Source organism: Cavia porcellus, unplaced genomic scaffold (assembly GCF_034190915.1).
Source record: "Cavia porcellus strain 051 isolate PalLab524CR breed Dunkin Hartley unplaced genomic scaffold, mCavPor4.1 scaffold_32, whole genome shotgun sequence".
In the NCBI taxonomy this organism is placed as follows: Eukaryota; Metazoa; Chordata; class Mammalia; order Rodentia; family Caviidae; genus Cavia; species Cavia porcellus.
In genome coordinates, this window is record NW_026947515.1 from 13,409,148 (window position 1) to 13,427,360 (window position 18,213).

Genomic DNA, 18,213 nt, shown 5'->3' on the forward strand with positions numbered 1-18,213 from the left:
GCAGCACATGGTCGGCGGCGGCGCGCCCCCGAGGCCGGCGGAGACCGGCTGCAGCCGGTATAGGATAAGAGATAGGCAGCCGCGAAGCTGGGCCGGGGTGCGGGCGGCGGCACGCCAGGCTCCAGCACAGGCGGCCGGGGTGGGGGGCGGGGGGAGGGTGTGGCCCGGGTGGCGGAGTGGTGGGCGTGGGTGGGGGGCCGGGGTGTCTCGACCGGAGCCAACTTGTTACAGACTCAGGCCCACGCCTTAAGGGGTTAAACCTTTCTCATGTTACGGAGCGGCTTATAAGGAGGGGGAGGCCAAGCCTCCGCCTATTGGGAGCCTTTTGGGGTTTATTCTCTCCCTTCTAACTTGGTGAGTTGGTTTTATGATTTTTACATGTTTCAAAGTTTGATTGTGGGGTATGGGTTTTTCTTTTAAAAATAAGTGTTGGGGGTCTTTTGAGGAGGGGAGGCAGAGGAAGCCACTAAACATTGTAACATTTTGGAGAGGTTATTCCAAAACATTATGTGACAGTTGGGAATGCTCTGGGCCACCAGGATGACGCGCGCTTGCCAGTATGGGCAGCAGAGTTGCATGTCGACGACCCTGATACAGTCTGGGTCCGAGAAATACCTAAAGGCTGGCCTGGCTCCTGAGTGCCCCTCGCCCTGGGTGAGGGTTTCCTGGCTGTTGAGCGAGGCAGGAACGGCAGGTTTGAGCCCCTCTGGATTTTCCGCATGGAGTTGCTTGCGCGTCGCAGGAGCGAAATGTCAGAGGTACCTTCCTTCCCCCAGGCTCGCGCGTGCACGCAGAGTAGCCACAGAGGAGCGCAAGGGAAAGTGGGGCTCCCCGTCACCATGCCCGACATGCCATTCTCGGGGGTGGCCCACTTTGCCCCGGGAGGAATGCAAGGGTTTCCCCGAAGACTGAGGGTCCTACGCTGAACGCAACTACAGCGTCTCACGCAGGTCCCGCGCAACTTCCAGGGTTCGCCGCCAAGAAAGCACTGATGTAGCTTCTCGCTTCTGGAGCAAGGAGAATGGTTTTGCAGAGGAAATGGGTTATTTCCTTCTGGGTTCATTTCTTCCGCCTCAGCAGACAGGTGATAGAAGTTTGTTAGGTGTCATGTAAAATGTCACCAAATATGAGGGCCGTCGGTCTTAGGAAGAACCTCCCAGGAGCCAACTGGGAAAGAGCGATTAAAACTTGCCGACCTAGAAGAGGGGCTGTTGCAGCTAGACTCTCCTGCCGGCTTTGAGGAGGTTTCTACCCTTGCAAATCATAGAAAGATGAGTGTCTTGTTGAGGGTGGGGGGGATGCTTATGCTGAAAACGCTAGTGATGCATCTCTCCGTGTCCCAAAGCACTATTTTGTAGCATTTTATGGGGTCAATAAGACATCCCGCTGATCAATATAATAGAAACACCTCTTCTTGTAATTAAGGGGAAGGGTGTCCAAGATAGAAATTGACCTATGTGAATAAACAGTGCGACCAAGTGGGAAAACTCCTTATCTTAATGAATACCACTAGCCCAGCGTTTTCCTTCTGAGGCTTCCAAAACAGGACTTTCCTCAGTGGAACTCCTGAGGGAGACACTTAAATTAGGGGCTCAGGTTTCAACATCATGGGCTTGCTAGACGGGTGAATGGGTTGTACCCAGTGAGTCAACGCTGCACAGGCAGCCGGCCAGGTTAGGTTTGGGATTTCTTTTTTTTTTTTTTTAATAGAGAATTCAAATGAACTTCACCCAAACACAGACTGGCTTGGACTACAGGGGCCAGAGGCAACTTGTCAAAAGTTGTTCTCCAGGCTACACCTTTAAGAAGAACAGAGTTTAAAGTGCATTTGCTCAGGCTCTGCCATCTCCATCCCATTTTGAACTTTGAACTGACCCTGGGCTAGGTCTCAGAGGATCTGACATAATCCCAGCATTGCTATACATCCATGGCAGAGCCTACTCAACAATTTAAAACCAGTGAAAATTCCAGGTAAAGCCAATTTCTAAGCTTTAGTAGAATACCCATTTATCTTAAGGAGGGGGCGCCTTTTTGGTGTTTTTGAGAGAGTTTCACTGTATATTCAGACTGGCCTTGAACTCACTTTGCAGCCCAGGCTGGCCTCAAACTCAAAGCAATCCTCTTGCCACAGGCTCCCAAGCGCTGGGATGACAGATGTGTGCCACCATGCCTAACCTTTTTTCTTTTCTTTTCTTTTGGGGGGGAGGGTAGTTATCTTTTTTCTTTAAGGGAGTACTTAGGTAATCAAACCCTACTTTAAAATATGCCAAGCTGGCCAGCATATTTTGCCATACTCCTTCAGAACAGAGTAGTTCAGGAAAGACAGCCACCAGGAACCCAAATTTAAAATTATATAATTTTATAATTGGAAAATATTTGAGAGGCTGCTGTCTAAACCCTGCTTTTAGAGATGATGAAATCTAGGTATTACATGATTTCAGCCAATTAGTGGTAAACAGAAATTCAGCAACAATTATTGCTTGATGGCTTCAAAAAGATAAACTCAAAACCTGTGGGTCTTCAAAGGATTTGAGGAGAACAGGAGAGTAACTCAGAGCAAGTTAGGGTCAAAGACTATCACAAAATTTCCTTTTCCTGGTCAAGAATGTAGCTCAGATGTAGAGTCCTTGTTAGCAGGCTCAAAGGCCTGGGTTCCATCCCCAAAACCACAGAGAGACAGAGACAGAGAGACAGAGTTTCTCGGAGCAAGAAGAGAGCGGAGACCAGAAGCTAGTTCAGTTGCCTTGATTACCTGTTGGGGGATACTAAAGCACAACAGTGAGGTCATTTCCTGGGGCCCATAAGCTCACTCAGCTCCCTCTAACATTAGATCCCACATAACCAATGAATGTCCTTTCCCCCCAGATACGATCTAGAAACCAAATGGACAGGCAGTTTTCATATTCTAGGATTTGTAGAGCTTTCTAAGTAATCAAGTTGAAAATCCAGGCTTCAGCTGCTTTGTTTGCAGAGGCAGGTAGTTTGTAAAACCAATTGTCTTTCCCCTGAAAAAAATGGAAGAAAGAAAAGGAGAGGCAAGAAAAGAGTTTAGACTGCAACCTGGCACTTCTTCATTTGGTTTTTTTGTTGTTGTTGTTGTTTTGGGTTTTTTTTTGTTGTGTTTTTTTTTTTTTTGTCTTTTTGAGACAGGGTTTCTCTGCAGTTCAGGCTGGCCTTGAGCTCACTTTGTAGCTTAGGCTGATCTCAAACTTGCAACAATCCTCCTGCCTCAGCCTCCCAAGTGCTGGGATTACAGGCATGAGCCACCACGCCCGGCTCTCATTTGGTTTTATAAAAAATTAAAAAAAAAAAAAAAGAGCTAACATTGCTTTGGGACTAAGTAAGTTATTCAGTAAGCTTTTAGTGAGCACATAGTGTGTACCGATGCTGTTCCCCGCATGGCGTCTGGACAGAGCTGTTTGGTTGCCTTGTAGGTGCTTGCAATGTGCAATCTAACATGCAAAAGCAGGCTTTCTCACCTGATGCAAGAAACCAGGCTATTCCACTGTTACGGTCTTCAAAGGTAGATATAGTAGGAAATAGGATGCTTTACAATGGTGAAGGCATAAGCTTTGGAGAAGTGGGTTTGAAGTGTCCTCTGCACTTTATGATGATCCCAGTAATAACAAAACAAACTGTCCTCCAAAAATTCAAGACTGCAAGTGAAAATTATATTTGGATCTAGCCATAGCAGAGTAGCATAAACACCCAGAAAGGGCACGGACAGCAAGCAGAAGTCAAAAGTCCACTTTCTTCTGAACAGCTGTCCCAAAAGCAGGTCTCACCAGTGTCCACTGGTGCGTCCAAGAGCCATCTAGTATTTGCATTTTCCTTCCAGCTTAGTTTCCTGGGGTCACTCATCAGGTTTGACCTGACAAAGTAGTTGATTAATAAAATTCAGTGCTGAATTCACAAGTCTCAATGCTAAAGTTGGAACAAACCTTAAAGATTCCTCCAGACCAATATCACTTGACCAAAGAGAAATTCATGTCTGGAGGAGGGGAAGAGACTTTTTCAAAGTCATATAGTTAACAGACCAGTTCACAGACCTTTACACATAAAAATAAGAGAGCTTATACGTCTAATGAAAATGGCTTTCTTACAATTGCTACACAAAACATTTCCCTCCCTGGCTTTTAAAATGCTGCTGGATAGGCTTAGATAGCAGACTCCTGTAGGGTAGGAGATTTGATTTTGGACCATTTTAGTCAAATCCCTTCACCTCTGGGCTCAGTTTCTCTGCTTTGCAAAACAAGTAGAGGTGAACTCCAAATTCCTCCTCAGCTGCAAATCTGCAATTCTCATTCCATTTGGGGACTACAGGTGATCCTCACCCCATCCATTTTGCAACTGCAAACTAGTGATTATAGAGCAGAGGAAGATGAGCAGCCATTATCAGGACTGAAAAGTTGACCTGAGCCAGGGATGGTGGCACATACCTGTAATCCCACCACTCTTGAGGCTGAGGCAGGAAGATCGCCATGAGTTCAAGACTAGTCTGGGCTACATAGTGAGTTCAAGGACAGCCAGAACTACATAGCAAGGCCTGCCTCAAAAAAACCTTAAAACTTCATGGGTACCCACTTGTGCCAATGTGACCTTGAAATTAGTGGCCACTTAGTCCTGCCTGCTTGTCAGAAACTGGAAGGACATAGCTGGATGGTTGTAAATGTAACAGTTTTTAGTCCTAAGGTTTCTTATCATCATCAACACATATTTTAGTCCATAAAGGTGGAGACCATGTCTCCCTCTTTTCACTGTAGAATCCTGATGATGAAAACAGGGATGTGCCGGTGCTTACCTATAATCCCAGCACTCCGGGAGGCTGAGGCTGGAGGCCCACAAGTTTGAGCCCAGCCTGGGCAACTCAGTGACTTAGCAAGATCCTTCTCAAAGAAAAAAATTTTAAAACAGGGATGGAATGTAGCTCCACGTGAATGTACCCCACATTAAAGTAACCCGGGCTACATGAGATAAGTTGGAGTCCAATTATGAGGGACATTAAAAGGCTGAGGAGTGGGTTTTATTCTTAAGAAGGAAAAAAACACTGAAAAGCCTGAGCAGAAAAATGCCATGACAATGCAGTATTTCTAAAAGATTAATTGTACCACACACATGGAGCCAGCTAAGGAGCTATGATGGGAGTCTGGGCTTCAAAGGGAAAGGTCAAACTTGTGGCCTTACAGAAGGGCTGAAGACCAAGGCACTGACACCCACAGGCTCACTGCTGGCACCTCCCCGCTTCCTGCCCGCATCCTCCCTTCCCCCCCCCCCAGCCAGTGTTCTAACGCCAGCCCCGGGAAGGACTCTTTTTCAGTCTCCTGAATCATGAGGCTAATGCAGTTTCACTCCTCTGCCTGGCTGCCTCAGCCGGAGAGTGACTTATGAAAGGTTTCAAAGGAGGGCAGGGGGCAAGCTGGAGGGCTCCTGGCTCCCACCTTACAGCAGCTGCTTCTCATATTGGGGACACTAATGACCATGCTGTCACTGCTCTCAAGCTGTGTTCCTGCACTTGGGTACCACGCATCCCTGCAGAGGCTTCTGCTGCAGACAGCACAGGCTTCTCAAAGCATCAATGCCCCAGTTCCCCAAGCTAAGTATTTAACAGTACCAGAGTATAAATAGTGGTGCAGAGTCCTTCTCAAGTCCTAGGCTACTGTGGGAAAGGAATAGTCTATAAGATGAATAATATGAAGCTGGGTCAGACTGGTGCTATTTAAGACTTCTAAAGTTAATTCAGAATATTAGATCTTACGATTAGAAATCACAAGTCCATGGCAGATAAGCGTCCATCCTACTTTCCACTTGCCACCATTGTGGATAAAACCTTTGTGTTTTAACTTGAACATAAAAAAAACCCAGAAGGCTATCCATGCACCCTTCCACAGCTTTTCTGTTTGTTTTTTGAGACAGGTCTCACAGGGCAGTCCAGGCTGGCCTTGAGTTCACTGTATAATCCAGGTTGACCTCACACTCAACCACCATCCTCCTGCCTCAGCCTCCTTTGTGCTGGGAGTGTAGGTGTGTGCCACCATGCCCGACTTCAGACAGCCTTTTTTACCTGTATACAATTATGTAGAATTCCTAAACTTGAGGTTGGTTACCAGTAAGAGCTCTAAGGCCACAGATTTTATTATTATGAGTGCCATTAATTTTTTTAGCTAAAATATATATATCATGTTTGAAAAACATGTAACTCTGGAGGCTTTGCTGTATTTCTACGGTAGAGCGCAGTGCAAAAAACTTAAATTAAACCAGCCTCCCTCCAGGGTAGACAGTGACTCCTCCCACCTGATAGTGTTAAGGCCCAGGTCTTCTTGTTCTGATGTTTCTTACAATTTGAAAGGGTAACTTGGTTAACTGGTGCACAGACAAGGTCTTGCAGGTTGGTGCAGAGCCTTATTTAGTCACTGTAATCTAGAATATCTGTCACAAGCTCAGAAACGTAATAGTTAATATACCAAGTGGTGATCAACTTTGAGGAATCTATGCTCCCCAAACTCTCAGAAGACAGAAGTCCACATTTTGATGTCTGGTGACATTCTGTCCTTGTAGATACAGGAAACAAAAGCATAGATCAGAGTCCAGCTCACTGGGTGGGAAGTAGAAGCAGGAGGCCTTGGCCAGGTAGTCTCTAGGCCAGTGGCATCAAGCAGAGATGTATATGGCGTCTCTAGTTCTTGTCGTAAGGCCCTAGAACATGCTGTTGGCATTTGCCCTTCACAGTCCCTTTTCCAGATTTCACTTCCGATGAATATTCTTCATGATCATTTCTGCCCTTGCCTTATTTGTCTCCTTCAAATCAATCAGCATCAATTTGTCTCCATCAGCAAATACTTGATCTGGGGGCCACTCTGTGCCCTTCAGAAGACCTCTAAATATTTTGCTGTAATTCCTTGTGGGTTTTTTCCCATTTAACTATCACATGGAAGTCTTCCAGGTCCAAAGACAGATAAACAGAGAAGGAGGTACACTGACAGACTGGTAGACAGATAAAAAATAGTCCAAAGACTATATATGTACTTTATATGAGTTAAGTAGTCAACAATCTAAGAAACGTGTTAAGTGGTTCTTGCCTATGATGTTTACTGGAGTATTTGAATAACCAACCCTAATGCTACTGGTGGTCTGAACTGATTTTTGTTGTTGTTGTTGTTTTTAATTTAAGCTCAAGAATGACCCAAAAGAAATCAAAGCTTTGTTGCAGAGCCAATGTGTATACGCAAGTGCCTGATGGAGGATGGGGTTGGGCCGTAGCTGTTTCGTTTTTCTTCGTTGAAGTCTTCACATATGGCATCATCAAGTCATTTGGGGTCTTCTTTAATGACTTAATGGACAGTTTTGATCAATCTAACAGCAAGATCTCATGGATAGTATCAATATGTGTGTTTGTCTTGACATTTTCAGGTGAGTACCTCTCCCATCTAACCATAGTATAAGCACCCGCTGCTGTTAACTTATCCAAGCATAATGGTAGTCGCCGTGGCTGGAAGACATTCCCTGATAGGTCTTCTTGGCCTTCCTGAGTCTCAATTAAGAAATACAGTTTTCAGAGTTTGGAATTTGTCAAGAAAACAGGAGGCACTAAAGAAAAAAGCCATACTTGTCAACTCTGACTGCCTTGAGCTGAATATACTATATTACATATTCACTGCCATATACTCTTAGGATTCCATAGAGCTCTTTGAGGGTAGCAGTCAATCCTGGTTCTATGAGCATGTAATGACAGTCTGAAGAGGTGACATCGAAAAGTTCTTAGCATGTTAGACCTGGTTTAATCCAAGCATGCCCAGAAAACAGGTTAGAAACATGTCAGTGTAGATACATGAAGATGCAGGATGTGTAAAAGCATAGACACAGTCTTCTATATCCAGAGGGTCCTGCCCGGTGGAAATTCAGTCAACTGCAGATTAAAAATTTACAGAAGTTGAACAAGATGAGCTCCGAATTCCCTCCCAGAAATTCAACTGGCATTGCTGGTGACAGGTGCTATGTAAATGGCTGTGCCTATATTAAACATGCCCAGATTTCTTTTTCTTGTCGTTGTTGCCTAACAAGTGCAGTGTAAGTGTTCCCGTATTGTTTATATCATATTAGGTATTATCAGTAGTCCAGAGATGACAAAGTATACAGGATGTGCCTAAGTTAATATGCAAAAAATGCTAAGCGGGAACCTGAGAATCTTCGGACTGTTACTGTCAGGGGTTGCTAGAAACAATGCCCTGGAGATCCTGACAGGAAACTTTAGTAATGCAAGATTACAGACCTGTCCTGGGGAGACACCACATTCCAGACACCTAACTCCCCGAGGGCCTGAACTGACTCTCACAGACCCAACTGCAAAAGATAAAATGGGTTTGGCATCATTTTTAACATACTAGCATTTACTTGGTCCTGCATGCTTGATGGTCTGACATATCCAGCCGTCTCATCAGTGGCAATGGCAAGGCTTTCCTGAGAGACCAAAGCTGTGAACTCATTTTAGAAATCCAGTCAAAAACTAAAATAAAACACAAAAAACCAGGCAGGCCAGGCTAGTGTGGTGGCCCATCACTGTAATTCCAGCACTGTGGGAGGCTGAGGCAGGATGATCATGAATTCAAGCCCAACCTAAGCAATTTAATGATATACCTCAAATGATATACCCTGTCTCAAAATGATAAAAAGAGCTAGGGACATAGTTCAATCCCCAGAACCACCCCCCAAAATATACGTATATATATGCTAGAGCTGATCTTAATCTTCCCTAACTTACCCTAATATCCTATTATGCAACTATTACTTCTGAAGTTAGGAAGGTAATTCTCAATGATACAATTCTAGTTTTTAAGGCTTTGAGCCAACATATTGGCTCAAAATTATGATAATGGTCTTATTATTAGCTATGTTCAACATGTTTGGATTCTAATAATTACAATGAATGTATATATGGACTCACTCCAACAAAACTGAATCCCATTTTAAAAAGAAAAAATCCTTTGAACCTGACCTTTTCTACCCAGCTTCTGTTCTGGCTTTGGCTCAGCTCTCCCCGGTTCACTCATCTCGGCGTATTCAAGTCAGCCCTGACTAATGTGGAGCTAGGAAACTAACGTGCTGGGTTTAAATGGCTCAGTGGGTAAGGTATTACAGAAGCCAAGCAACTTAGGATTCATCAGCCTCTTTGAATCATCTGTCATACAGCTATCTCCTTTTAGGTCTGCATAACTGAAAATTTACTTATATCATTTTCAGAAAAGTCACAAGTAACAGAATCTTGCCATGACTATTAAAAAAAATACTCCAAAGCAATGAATACAGGGGGAAAAAAGATTCAAACAACTATAAGGAAACCAGTTTGTATTGCAGAGTAACATAAATATATATCTAACTTTATAGCTGCTCACAGTGAGCCAGGACCTTAAAATCTATGTCTATAGATAACAGAGATTGGAGTTTTATACTCTTGTTGCTCTGAGTTTCTTTGAGTTCTTGGTGCTGGGGACTGAACCCAGGGCCTTGTGTGCTAGGTAAATTCCATCACTAAGTCATGCCCCTAACCCTTGGCTTTCTTTTTTCTTTTCTTTCGTTGTTTGTTTGAGGTAGGGTCTCACTGTGTATTTCAGGCTGGCCTTGAACTCACTATGATCCTCCTGCCTCAGCCTCCTGAGTGCTGCTAGGATTACAGGTGTGTGCTAGGGATTAGCTCAGCGGCATAAGTGCCTGCCTTGCAAGTGAGAGGCCTTGAGTTCGATCCCTGGTACCAAAAAAAAAAAAGATAAGAAAAATGTACCACCACACTGTCTTCGTCTTTAACAAGACCAAAGAATCATGACTAATTTGAACAAACACTAAAATATATTTCTAAACGGACATCAGTAGCCATTGCACAGCATGCGTTACATACTTAGAACTAGCCCTCCAGGTTTAAGGTGGGAAGGAGGAACCCGAATGGGCTGAAGCCAGCACCAGTGCTTCTGAGATCATCATCAGTCACTCTGGTTCCTTTCCCTGCAGCTCCCCTCTCCACGGTCCTGAGCAATCGCTTTGGAACCCGCATAGTGGTGATGGGGGGCGGGCTGCTGGTCAGCACCGGGATGGTGGCCGCCTCCTTCTCGCAGACAGTTTACCACATGTATGTCACCATTGGGATCGTCTCGGGTAAGCCTCCCTTCATGGCCCGCGGAGCTCTAGATGTGCGGCTTGAAAACCAGCAATGGGGAGGGAGGGAGGGAGATAAATCCGAACTGTACTTCTTTTCTCTTTAAAGTGAGTAATGTCTGAGATCAGAGGTCTTGAAGTGGGCAATGTAAAGACCTCGGGGGAGATGGAAATATTCTCAAGTGCCTTGGAGTTTTTGATTTGTTTTTCTTTTGAAGTATTTACCCATAATAATGAAGATAACTTCTCCTTTGCTCTAGTTTGCAGCCCCAAACCCCCCATTTTACCTTGTTTCTCTAGCCAGTGTTTCTCAGCTCCGGCACCCTAAAGGGGGTGCACTGTGCTGGATTTATTCTTGGGAAAACTAAGAAAATATTTTCCCTTTCACTTTTTCCTGTACTGTTGGCTTTTGAACCCAGGGCTTCATGCCCGCTAGGCAAGTGCTCACCATTTTTCCCCTTTAAAAGAGTCTGTACATACTGCACAGCATATATATGTTCATTAAATTTGTATACCGGAGATGGAACCAGGGCCTTGTGCATGCAACGCAAGTGCCCTACCACCAAGCTACATCTCAAGCACTCCTGCCACCTCTTTTTAAAATTTTGAAATAGAGTCTCAGTATGTTGCCCAGATTGCCTTCAAATTTGCAAGTCCTAGTTCAGCCTTCTGAGTAGCTGGATTATGAGTGTGCACCACCACACCTGGTAAAGACATGTGTTACATAAAACTACACTCAGAGCCAGGCATGGTGGTGCATGCCTGTAACCCCATCATTCTGGAGGCTGAGGCAGGAGGATCCCTGTGAGTTTGAGGCTAGCCTGGACTACACAGTGAGTTCAAGTCCAGCCTGAACTACATAGCAAGCGCTTGTCTCAAAAAACAAAACAACTATATTCAGTAATAGATTTGTTCATTGTGAATTCTATGAACTTGAAAAACCACAGAGATTTGAAAAAAAAACAGTTTTTATGCTCCCAGTGTCTAAAACAGCTGTCGCATCTTATGTAGACTTTTGACAAAGCCTATTTTTCTTTGCCACATTACCTTTTCCATGGTGAGTCACCTGATTCCTAAAAACAAAACCTTCCATCTCGGAATACACCCTTCCTGTATCCCTCAGTGTGTGGTCTAAGTCCTCTCTTTGACTTCTGCCCACAGGCTTGGGATACTGCTTTAGTTTTCTCCCCACTGTCACCATCCTGTCACAGTACTTTGACAAAAGACGCTCAGTGATCACCGCGGTCGCTTCCACGGGAGAGTGTTTTGCCGTGTTTGCCTTTGCACCAGGTAGGTGGACAGCAGGAGCCTAAAGATCAGTGTGGAAGCGGGCAAGCCACTCTGGCCACGCATTTTTCAACAGTGCGGATGCCGTCCACTGTGTGCATAATGAAGGGTTATTTGCCCTCCCTTCTCCAGCACATTTTCAGGATATAACTTTCCTACCCTATTTTAGGAATTCAAACCATTTCAGTCTAGTCCAAATTTACATGCACAGGAAGATACACTCCAACGTAAGGCTGCCTTGCACTTAAACAATCATAATAAAGGCAGTTTTATTATGTGTGCATGGGTAATCTCACAGCAAAATTATTATCCCTGATTTATTTCCGTAACTAACGTTCATATATGAATGACAAGAAAACTGAAGTAGGATACAGGTAACCTTGGAGACCCATATTCTTTTGTTTTCTGCCATTTCTTGATGAATGTGTCAGTGGACCGCATTTTGTTCTTAGGATAAACAAGGATTTAGCTTGTTTATCCTAAGAACAAACCGTATTTTGTTCTTAGGATAAACAAGGATTTCAGATGGTTCTGAAACTTGAATATGTGCACAGAAACAGAGAAGCAGACAGGTGGAGGCAAGAAATACATTTGTTTTGGCTTTCTGCAGAACTAGGGACCGAAACCTAACCCATTTTATTTTGAGACTGAGTCTCAGTGAGTCACAAAATTGCCTATCCTGGACTCTTAACTTGTGATCCTCCTATCTCAGCCTCACGAAGTGCTGGGAGCATATGGGCCGTCATGACCCAACTTGAGAAGGTTCTGTAGGGCCTGCAGTATTCCATTGTAGTGAGGGAGGTTTATGGTCTCTTTGGCCACATCCTGTGTCCAGTCTGTCCCTCAGCCACCTCTGGTCAGCAGCTTCCACCCCAATATAATAGAAAGAAGAAGGAGATTGTTAAGGCCATCCCCCAGGGAGAAACCGGAGAGAATGTATCATTTAATTCCAGCATACTTATAGAAGCTTTTAGAGTCTCAGTTCATTTTTTATTTAATTCATTATTCCTAAGGACCGAATGAGTGGCTATAGAATGAGCCAGCCCAGAGGTTGACAGATTATTTTTGTAAAAGGCCAGATAGCGAATAATTTAGGCTTTGTAGATTGTACGGTCTCTGTCACAACTACTCAGCTCTGCTATCACAGCCCAAAAAGCACTCATAGACTATGTAAACGAACGCCAGCGGCTGGATTCCTAGTCAGTTCTGTTAACAGAAGCAGGCAGTCATCAGATTTGGCTTGTGAGCCATTGTTCATCAGACCTTGGCATAGATCACAAACTTTGTTTCTTTTGCTTCTGTCTGAAATAAACACACCCTCCAAAGCTCTTCTGGACATGGGACTGCAAAAACTGTCTGCTTCATTATATAATTATTTGTATATATTTTCTCCTTATTAATTTATAAAATGCACCAAAATCTAGACTAAAAAATAGTCTGAAATGACAGCATTTGCAATGTTGAATAATTGTTTACAAAACTTGTTACTAAATGAGCGTGCAGATGTTTTTCTGGATACTGGAGTCTAGAGTGCAAAACTAACCTTGAATTTTCTTGTTTGCTCCCACCTCTTCAAGTTATCACAGCCCTGAAGGAGCAGATCGGCTGGAGATACAGCCTGCTCTTTGTGGGCCTGCTACAGCTAAACATCGTCGTCTGTGGGGCATTGCTAAGGCCAATTATTATCAGAGCACCGGAGTCACCGAAAGCAGTCACCCACGAAAACCGCAAAGAAGTGCAATATATGCTTGAAAATGAGAAAACACGAACCTCACTAGACTCCATTGACTCAGGAGTAGAACTAACTACCTCACCGAAAAATGTGCCTAGTCATGCTAATGCAGAGCTGGAGCCCAGGGCTGACCAGCAGATCCTGGGGAAAACCAGCGCCACGCACAGCGAGAAGAAAGTCCCGTTGTTAGACTTCTCCATTTTGAAAGAGAAGAGTTTTATTTGTTATGCACTATTCGGTCTGTTCGCCACACTGGGATTCTTTGCACCTTCCTTGTACATCATTCCTTTGGGCATTAGTCTGGGCATTGACCCCGATCGCGCTGCTTTTTTATTATCCACAATGGCAATTGCTGAAGTTTTTGGAAGGATCGGAGCTGGTTTCCTCCTCAACCGAGAGCCCATACGGAAGATCTATATCGAGCTCATCTGCGTCGTCTTACTGACCGTGTCTCTGTTTGCCTTTACTTTTGCTACTGAATTCTGGGGTCTCATGTCATGTAGCATATTTTTTGGGGTTATGATTGGAACAATAGGGGGGAGCCACATTCCATTGCTCGCAGAGGATGACGTGGTGGGAATTGAGAAGATGTCCTCGGCTGCCGGTGTCTATGTGTTCATCCAGAGCATAGCAGGGCTGGCAGGACCGCCCCTGGCAGGTAATTGAAATGCACAGCGTTCAGACTGCAGTCCACATCCCTGCTGTCCTGTTCGAGTCTAATTTTAAAACCTACCTCCACTTTCACATTTCCACTGGGGTTTAGGGCTGCTGAGGATTACAGGTCACCTCAGCCAACCCTCTTGATTTAAATATAAGGAAACAGAAGGCCAAAGAATTTAAGCAAACAGCCATACCATAGTGAATGACTAAGCCAGGATCAGAACCTGTATCTCCAGGTTCTGGTTGCCTCTGGCTTTTTTTTCTTCTCTTTTCTTTCCTCTCTCCCCTCTGTCTATGTGTCTGTCTGTCTGTCGTCTGTCTGTCTCTCTCAAACTCTGTCTCACTTTGTAGTTCAGACTGGCCTAGTACTTGCAACTCAAAGTGGTATCTTCCTGCCTTAGGCAGGTGCTGGGATTACAGGTGTGCACCGTCATACCTGGCTCCCAGGCCCTTTGTGTCATCTTCCTAGAGAGGAAACCCATGGATATGTGATCTTTGTAACCCATCTGACTTTGGGGAAAATAGAACTCAGGGACTTCTGTAAGTCATGTTGCTTTCTTAGGGAGAGTGTTTGGGAATTGAGCACATAGCAACATTCTGAAAATACTTACTGGATTAGTACAGAATACTTTGTTAGAGTAGAAATCTTAACCCATTAAAAGATACCTGAAGTTAACATAACCAAAATCATATAGCTTTTTCCACTACTTAGAAATACTACCTTTTAAGTTGGGTGTAGCTGTATTCCCAGCTTCTTGGGAAGCTGAGGCATGAGGATCACAAGTTTGAGGCCAGTCTGGGTAACTCAGTGAGACCCTGTCTCAAAATAAAATTTTAAGAGAAGCTGGAAATATAGCTTAGTAGTCCATGCTTGAGCAGCATGTGGGTTCATTTCCTAATAACTCCCAAAAAAGAATATTATCTTTTCAAAGAAATATGCATCAAACTGTCCCATATTTTAGGTTCTTACTAGAATAGACCATGAAGAACAAGTTAGCAACTTAGTTTTCTCCAGTACCAAGTATGGCATACTGTGTGTTTACTTCTCTCTAGTCTTGCTAAAACCTCAGCTTTTAATGTTGTTTTTTCTTGAGGAAAAATAAAGTAAGAAAGGCGGAGAGACCGAGCAGGTTATCAGTCAGGCAGTAACTCCAGGTGGGAGTCCACATACAGTAACCATGTTGCTAACAGTGCCAACACTCTCTCTCAGGTCTGCTCGTGGACCAAAGCAAGATATACAGCAGAGCCTTCTACTCCTGCGCAACTGGCATGGCTGTGGCCGCTGTGTGCCTCGCCCTGGTGAGACCGTGTAAGCAGGGATTGTACCAGGATCGTCATTCAGGTCAAAAAAAACCAGAGAGCCATCGCGGGAAGGCATTACAGGACATCCCCGAGGACTTTCTGGAGATGGATCTTGGGAAAATTGATCCTAGAGTTCATGTGACAATAGAGCCAGTATGACAGGTTTTCGTGTTGGCTGGAAAAGGGGGACCCTGGGGACACGGGGGGCCCTGGGGACACGGGGGACCCTGGGGACACAGCGGACAGCGGGGCTGAGAAGAGCCAACCACTCAACTCCGCTTTCAAAGCTGCATTTTAAAGGGAATGTACATGTGGACAGCACTACCAACATCTTTTTTTCTTTTTTTTGCTATTGTTTTTTGTTTTGTTTTGTTTTTGAAGCCAAAACAAAAACCACCATATATAAGTCTGGCTCTATTCAATAGCAATACAAAGGTATATAGAAGGATCCTTTGGTTCACATTCCACTATTAAAATAGTGACATGAATTAGCAAAGTTGGGGGGGGTGTTTGTGGGGTTTTTTGTACTGGGAATAGAACTCAGGACCTTACACCTGCCAGGCAGGTGCTGTGCCACTGAGCTGTATCCCCCGGTGAGCAAAGTGGTTTTAAGAGCACACTCACATGTGATAAATTCCTATTTTAGGATTAAAAAAGACATCTAGCCCAGGTCACTGAAATGAAATTGGTCATTACAAAATCAAAATATCTTGAGTCACTGAAAAAACTTTATTTTCAGGAATATGAGTAAAGTTTTTTAAAGAATTTGAAAAACACTGAGTTTCCATTAATGACAGCATCTGAATTATCCAACTGCATGAAAATGAAGTATACCATCGTTTAAGACCAAACATTTGAGTCATAGGCAAAAAACTTAAATATATGTAACTTGAACTTCATAAATGTGAAGATTATCACTTCTTTGTATGGCCAGTCACCACCAGAAGTATTTCAATACAGAAATATACTAAATTACATTTAAAAATGTGATTCCTGTTGTTTTTAGTTATTCAGAAATATGTGATTGTAGTGTCCTTAATTTAAAGCACTATTTATTATTAAGTTATTCTAGGGTAACTGAAATAATCCAAAGAAATGAAACGTAATCTGAGACATAGATGGAATTTTTGCCTCCTCCTTGCAATCCTTTGAATGCCTCAAAGAGTAGTTCTTATAAATGGCCAATTTGTGTTGATTCCTCCGTTTGATTAAAGGCAATGTGTGCTACTTACAGGGTGGAAAAATAATAGATAGCAAATCGCCTTAGCTTTTAAAAAGATAATTTATTAGCAGAGTATATTTGAGGAGCTTATCTGATCAAAATTATATCTGTTGAGCATTTCTGATTTTAAAAACAGTCTTAGCTGTTGAAGTATTTCTGTATTTCACTTTGGGGGCAGCAGAGACATATAACCATCACAGACTACAAGTTACAATTGCAGTTCGCATCTGACAAAGAACCTGACTTGACTGTCGTAGGTTGCCGTAGGTATCCGGTAAACCAGTCATTGTTTTAGAGTTACATTGTGTTTCATATTTCTCATTTCCGCAGTTTTCTGTAAAGACGGTAAGAGGTGAGCTGTTTACTCGCCTGTTTTACTGACTCTCACCTTCGAGGTGATGGTCAATGCTCGCTGCTCCATCTTTACTGTTAATTTATGACAACTCAGGGGGAAAATATAACAAGCCTAGTTTGGTTCCAGGTAAACACAAGCTTGAATATTTCTCTGCACTGAAAGGAGAGTGGCATAGCTCATCACCACCGGCTACATTTTGTATAGCATTTTATCAGCCATAGAAATAGGACAATCCGTAAAACTCCGAGGAAGGTGCAGGAGGAAACAAAGCATCTGTCTAAAACAGATGCGCCTGAAACAAGCAAGGTGGGTGTAGCAGAGCTGTCGCAGCTTGAGGAGAACCCGAGCTGGGGCAGCTCTGCGTATTTACACAACTTCAGCACTTTACAGCATATTTTGTACTATGAATGTTCAATGCAATTTAATATTTATAAACTGATTTCTGAGAGATCTGCTCTATGTCCATTCTGTTAACTGCATGAGAAAAAAAATGTATGCCAATTTCAGTATGTCAATAATCAAGGTTTTAAATGTTTGGAAGAAAACAAAAATAAGACTGCTGATTTGTTCTGTATTAGTGACATTCTGGTACTTCTAGATTTGCAATAAATTTATGGCTTTTTTATATAAAGAGATTATTTTTGTGTGTGGTAAAGTTTTTATTCACTCACAGCATTCATTCTCTGACCCAATTGAAGTTCTAAAAATGCCAGTAAATTCATTGTATATAAATACTTTTTAAATTTTTTCTGCAAAATCTGTTTAGCTCCACTACAGATATACACTTGCTCTAAGAGTTATCTACTGAACTTGTCACTGAAAACAGGACGGCGTCACATTCTGTCCTTCGTTCCTATGTTCTCATTATTTACGTTCACTGAGATAAAACACATTGTACTCACAGCTTACAGGAAGAAAGCTGTATCTTGACTCACAGTTTACAGAGGTTTCAGTTCATGGTTCACTGGCTCCAGGAAGGGTGGCATGGTAGAAGGGTCTGGCAAAGAAACACTTTACCTGGTGGCAGCCAGGAAGCAAAAAGCAAATACACAAAACAAACACACAAACTGGAGGAGCCACAGAGGGAAATAAACATCCCAGTGACCCGGACCTCACAGCCAGCCAGCTACACTGCCCTATCAGTCACCTTCAAAAAGCCCCACCCAGGAATGCATGAAGCTCTGAGGGGGCATCAAGACATAAACCATAACACCTTCCTGCAAATTCCTGAAGCCCCTTAGAAAGTAAATAATTTAATCTCCTTAAAGTATTAATAACTTGATAATATCAGGGAAGTATTAAATAATAGATGACAGGAGAATAAAAATGAAACAATAATCAAGTGAAGGAGAACAGTTTCAGCTAAGCACTGAGCTGAGAATAAAAAGGAGTGAATGAAATTATTTCTTAATGAAAAGTAACATGAAGAAGCGATATCCTGGCAGTCACAGTCGATGCCCGTGGAGAGCAGTTAAGAGCAAAGGCTCAAGACTACTGGTAGGGTTCGATCCTAAA

At 43.4% G+C, this 18,213-nt stretch overlaps 2 protein-coding genes across 18 annotated transcripts in view; one reads left to right on the forward strand and one right to left on the reverse strand.

The window, feature by feature from the left end:
* The window catches only part of Arsg (arylsulfatase G), a 148,704-nt gene that overhangs the window by 122,554 nt on the left and 7,937 nt on the right, over positions 1-18,213 (reverse strand). The gene's annotated exons all lie outside the window — the stretch shown is intronic.
* Positions 181-17,333, forward strand: Slc16a6 (solute carrier family 16 member 6). Of its 8 annotated transcripts, none has more exons than XM_063241941.1 (7): positions 181-354; positions 540-758; positions 7,169-7,407; positions 9,997-10,140; positions 11,302-11,430; positions 13,005-13,817; positions 15,030-17,333. In XM_063241941.1, the coding sequence occupies exons 2-7, from the start codon at positions 541-543 to the stop codon at positions 15,278-15,280; spliced, it is 1,794 nt and encodes a 597-aa protein (XP_063098011.1). In that variant the 5' UTR covers positions 181-354; position 540; the 3' UTR covers positions 15,281-17,333. The 8 variants fall into 8 exon arrangements, with proteins under 8 accessions (XP_063098011.1, XP_063098015.1, XP_003465284.1 ...); XM_063241945.1 differs by lacking the exon at positions 540-758 and adding an exon at positions 1,711-1,971; XM_063241944.1 differs by lacking the exon at positions 181-354 and adding an exon at positions 1,711-1,971 and having other exon boundaries at positions 383-758.

Coding starts and splice junctions, on each gene's coding strand:
- Slc16a6 (XM_023563087.2), top strand. CDS start 523: ATGCTCTGGGCCACCAGGATGACGCGCGCTTGCCAGTATGGGCAGCAG. Junction 7,408..9,996: donor GTTTGTCTTGACATTTTCAG/GTGAGTACCTCT, acceptor CTTTCCCTGCAG/CTCCCCTCTCCACGGTCCTG. Junction 11,431..13,004: donor CGTGTTTGCCTTTGCACCAG/GTAGGTGGACAG, acceptor CACCTCTTCAAG/TTATCACAGCCCTGAAGGAG.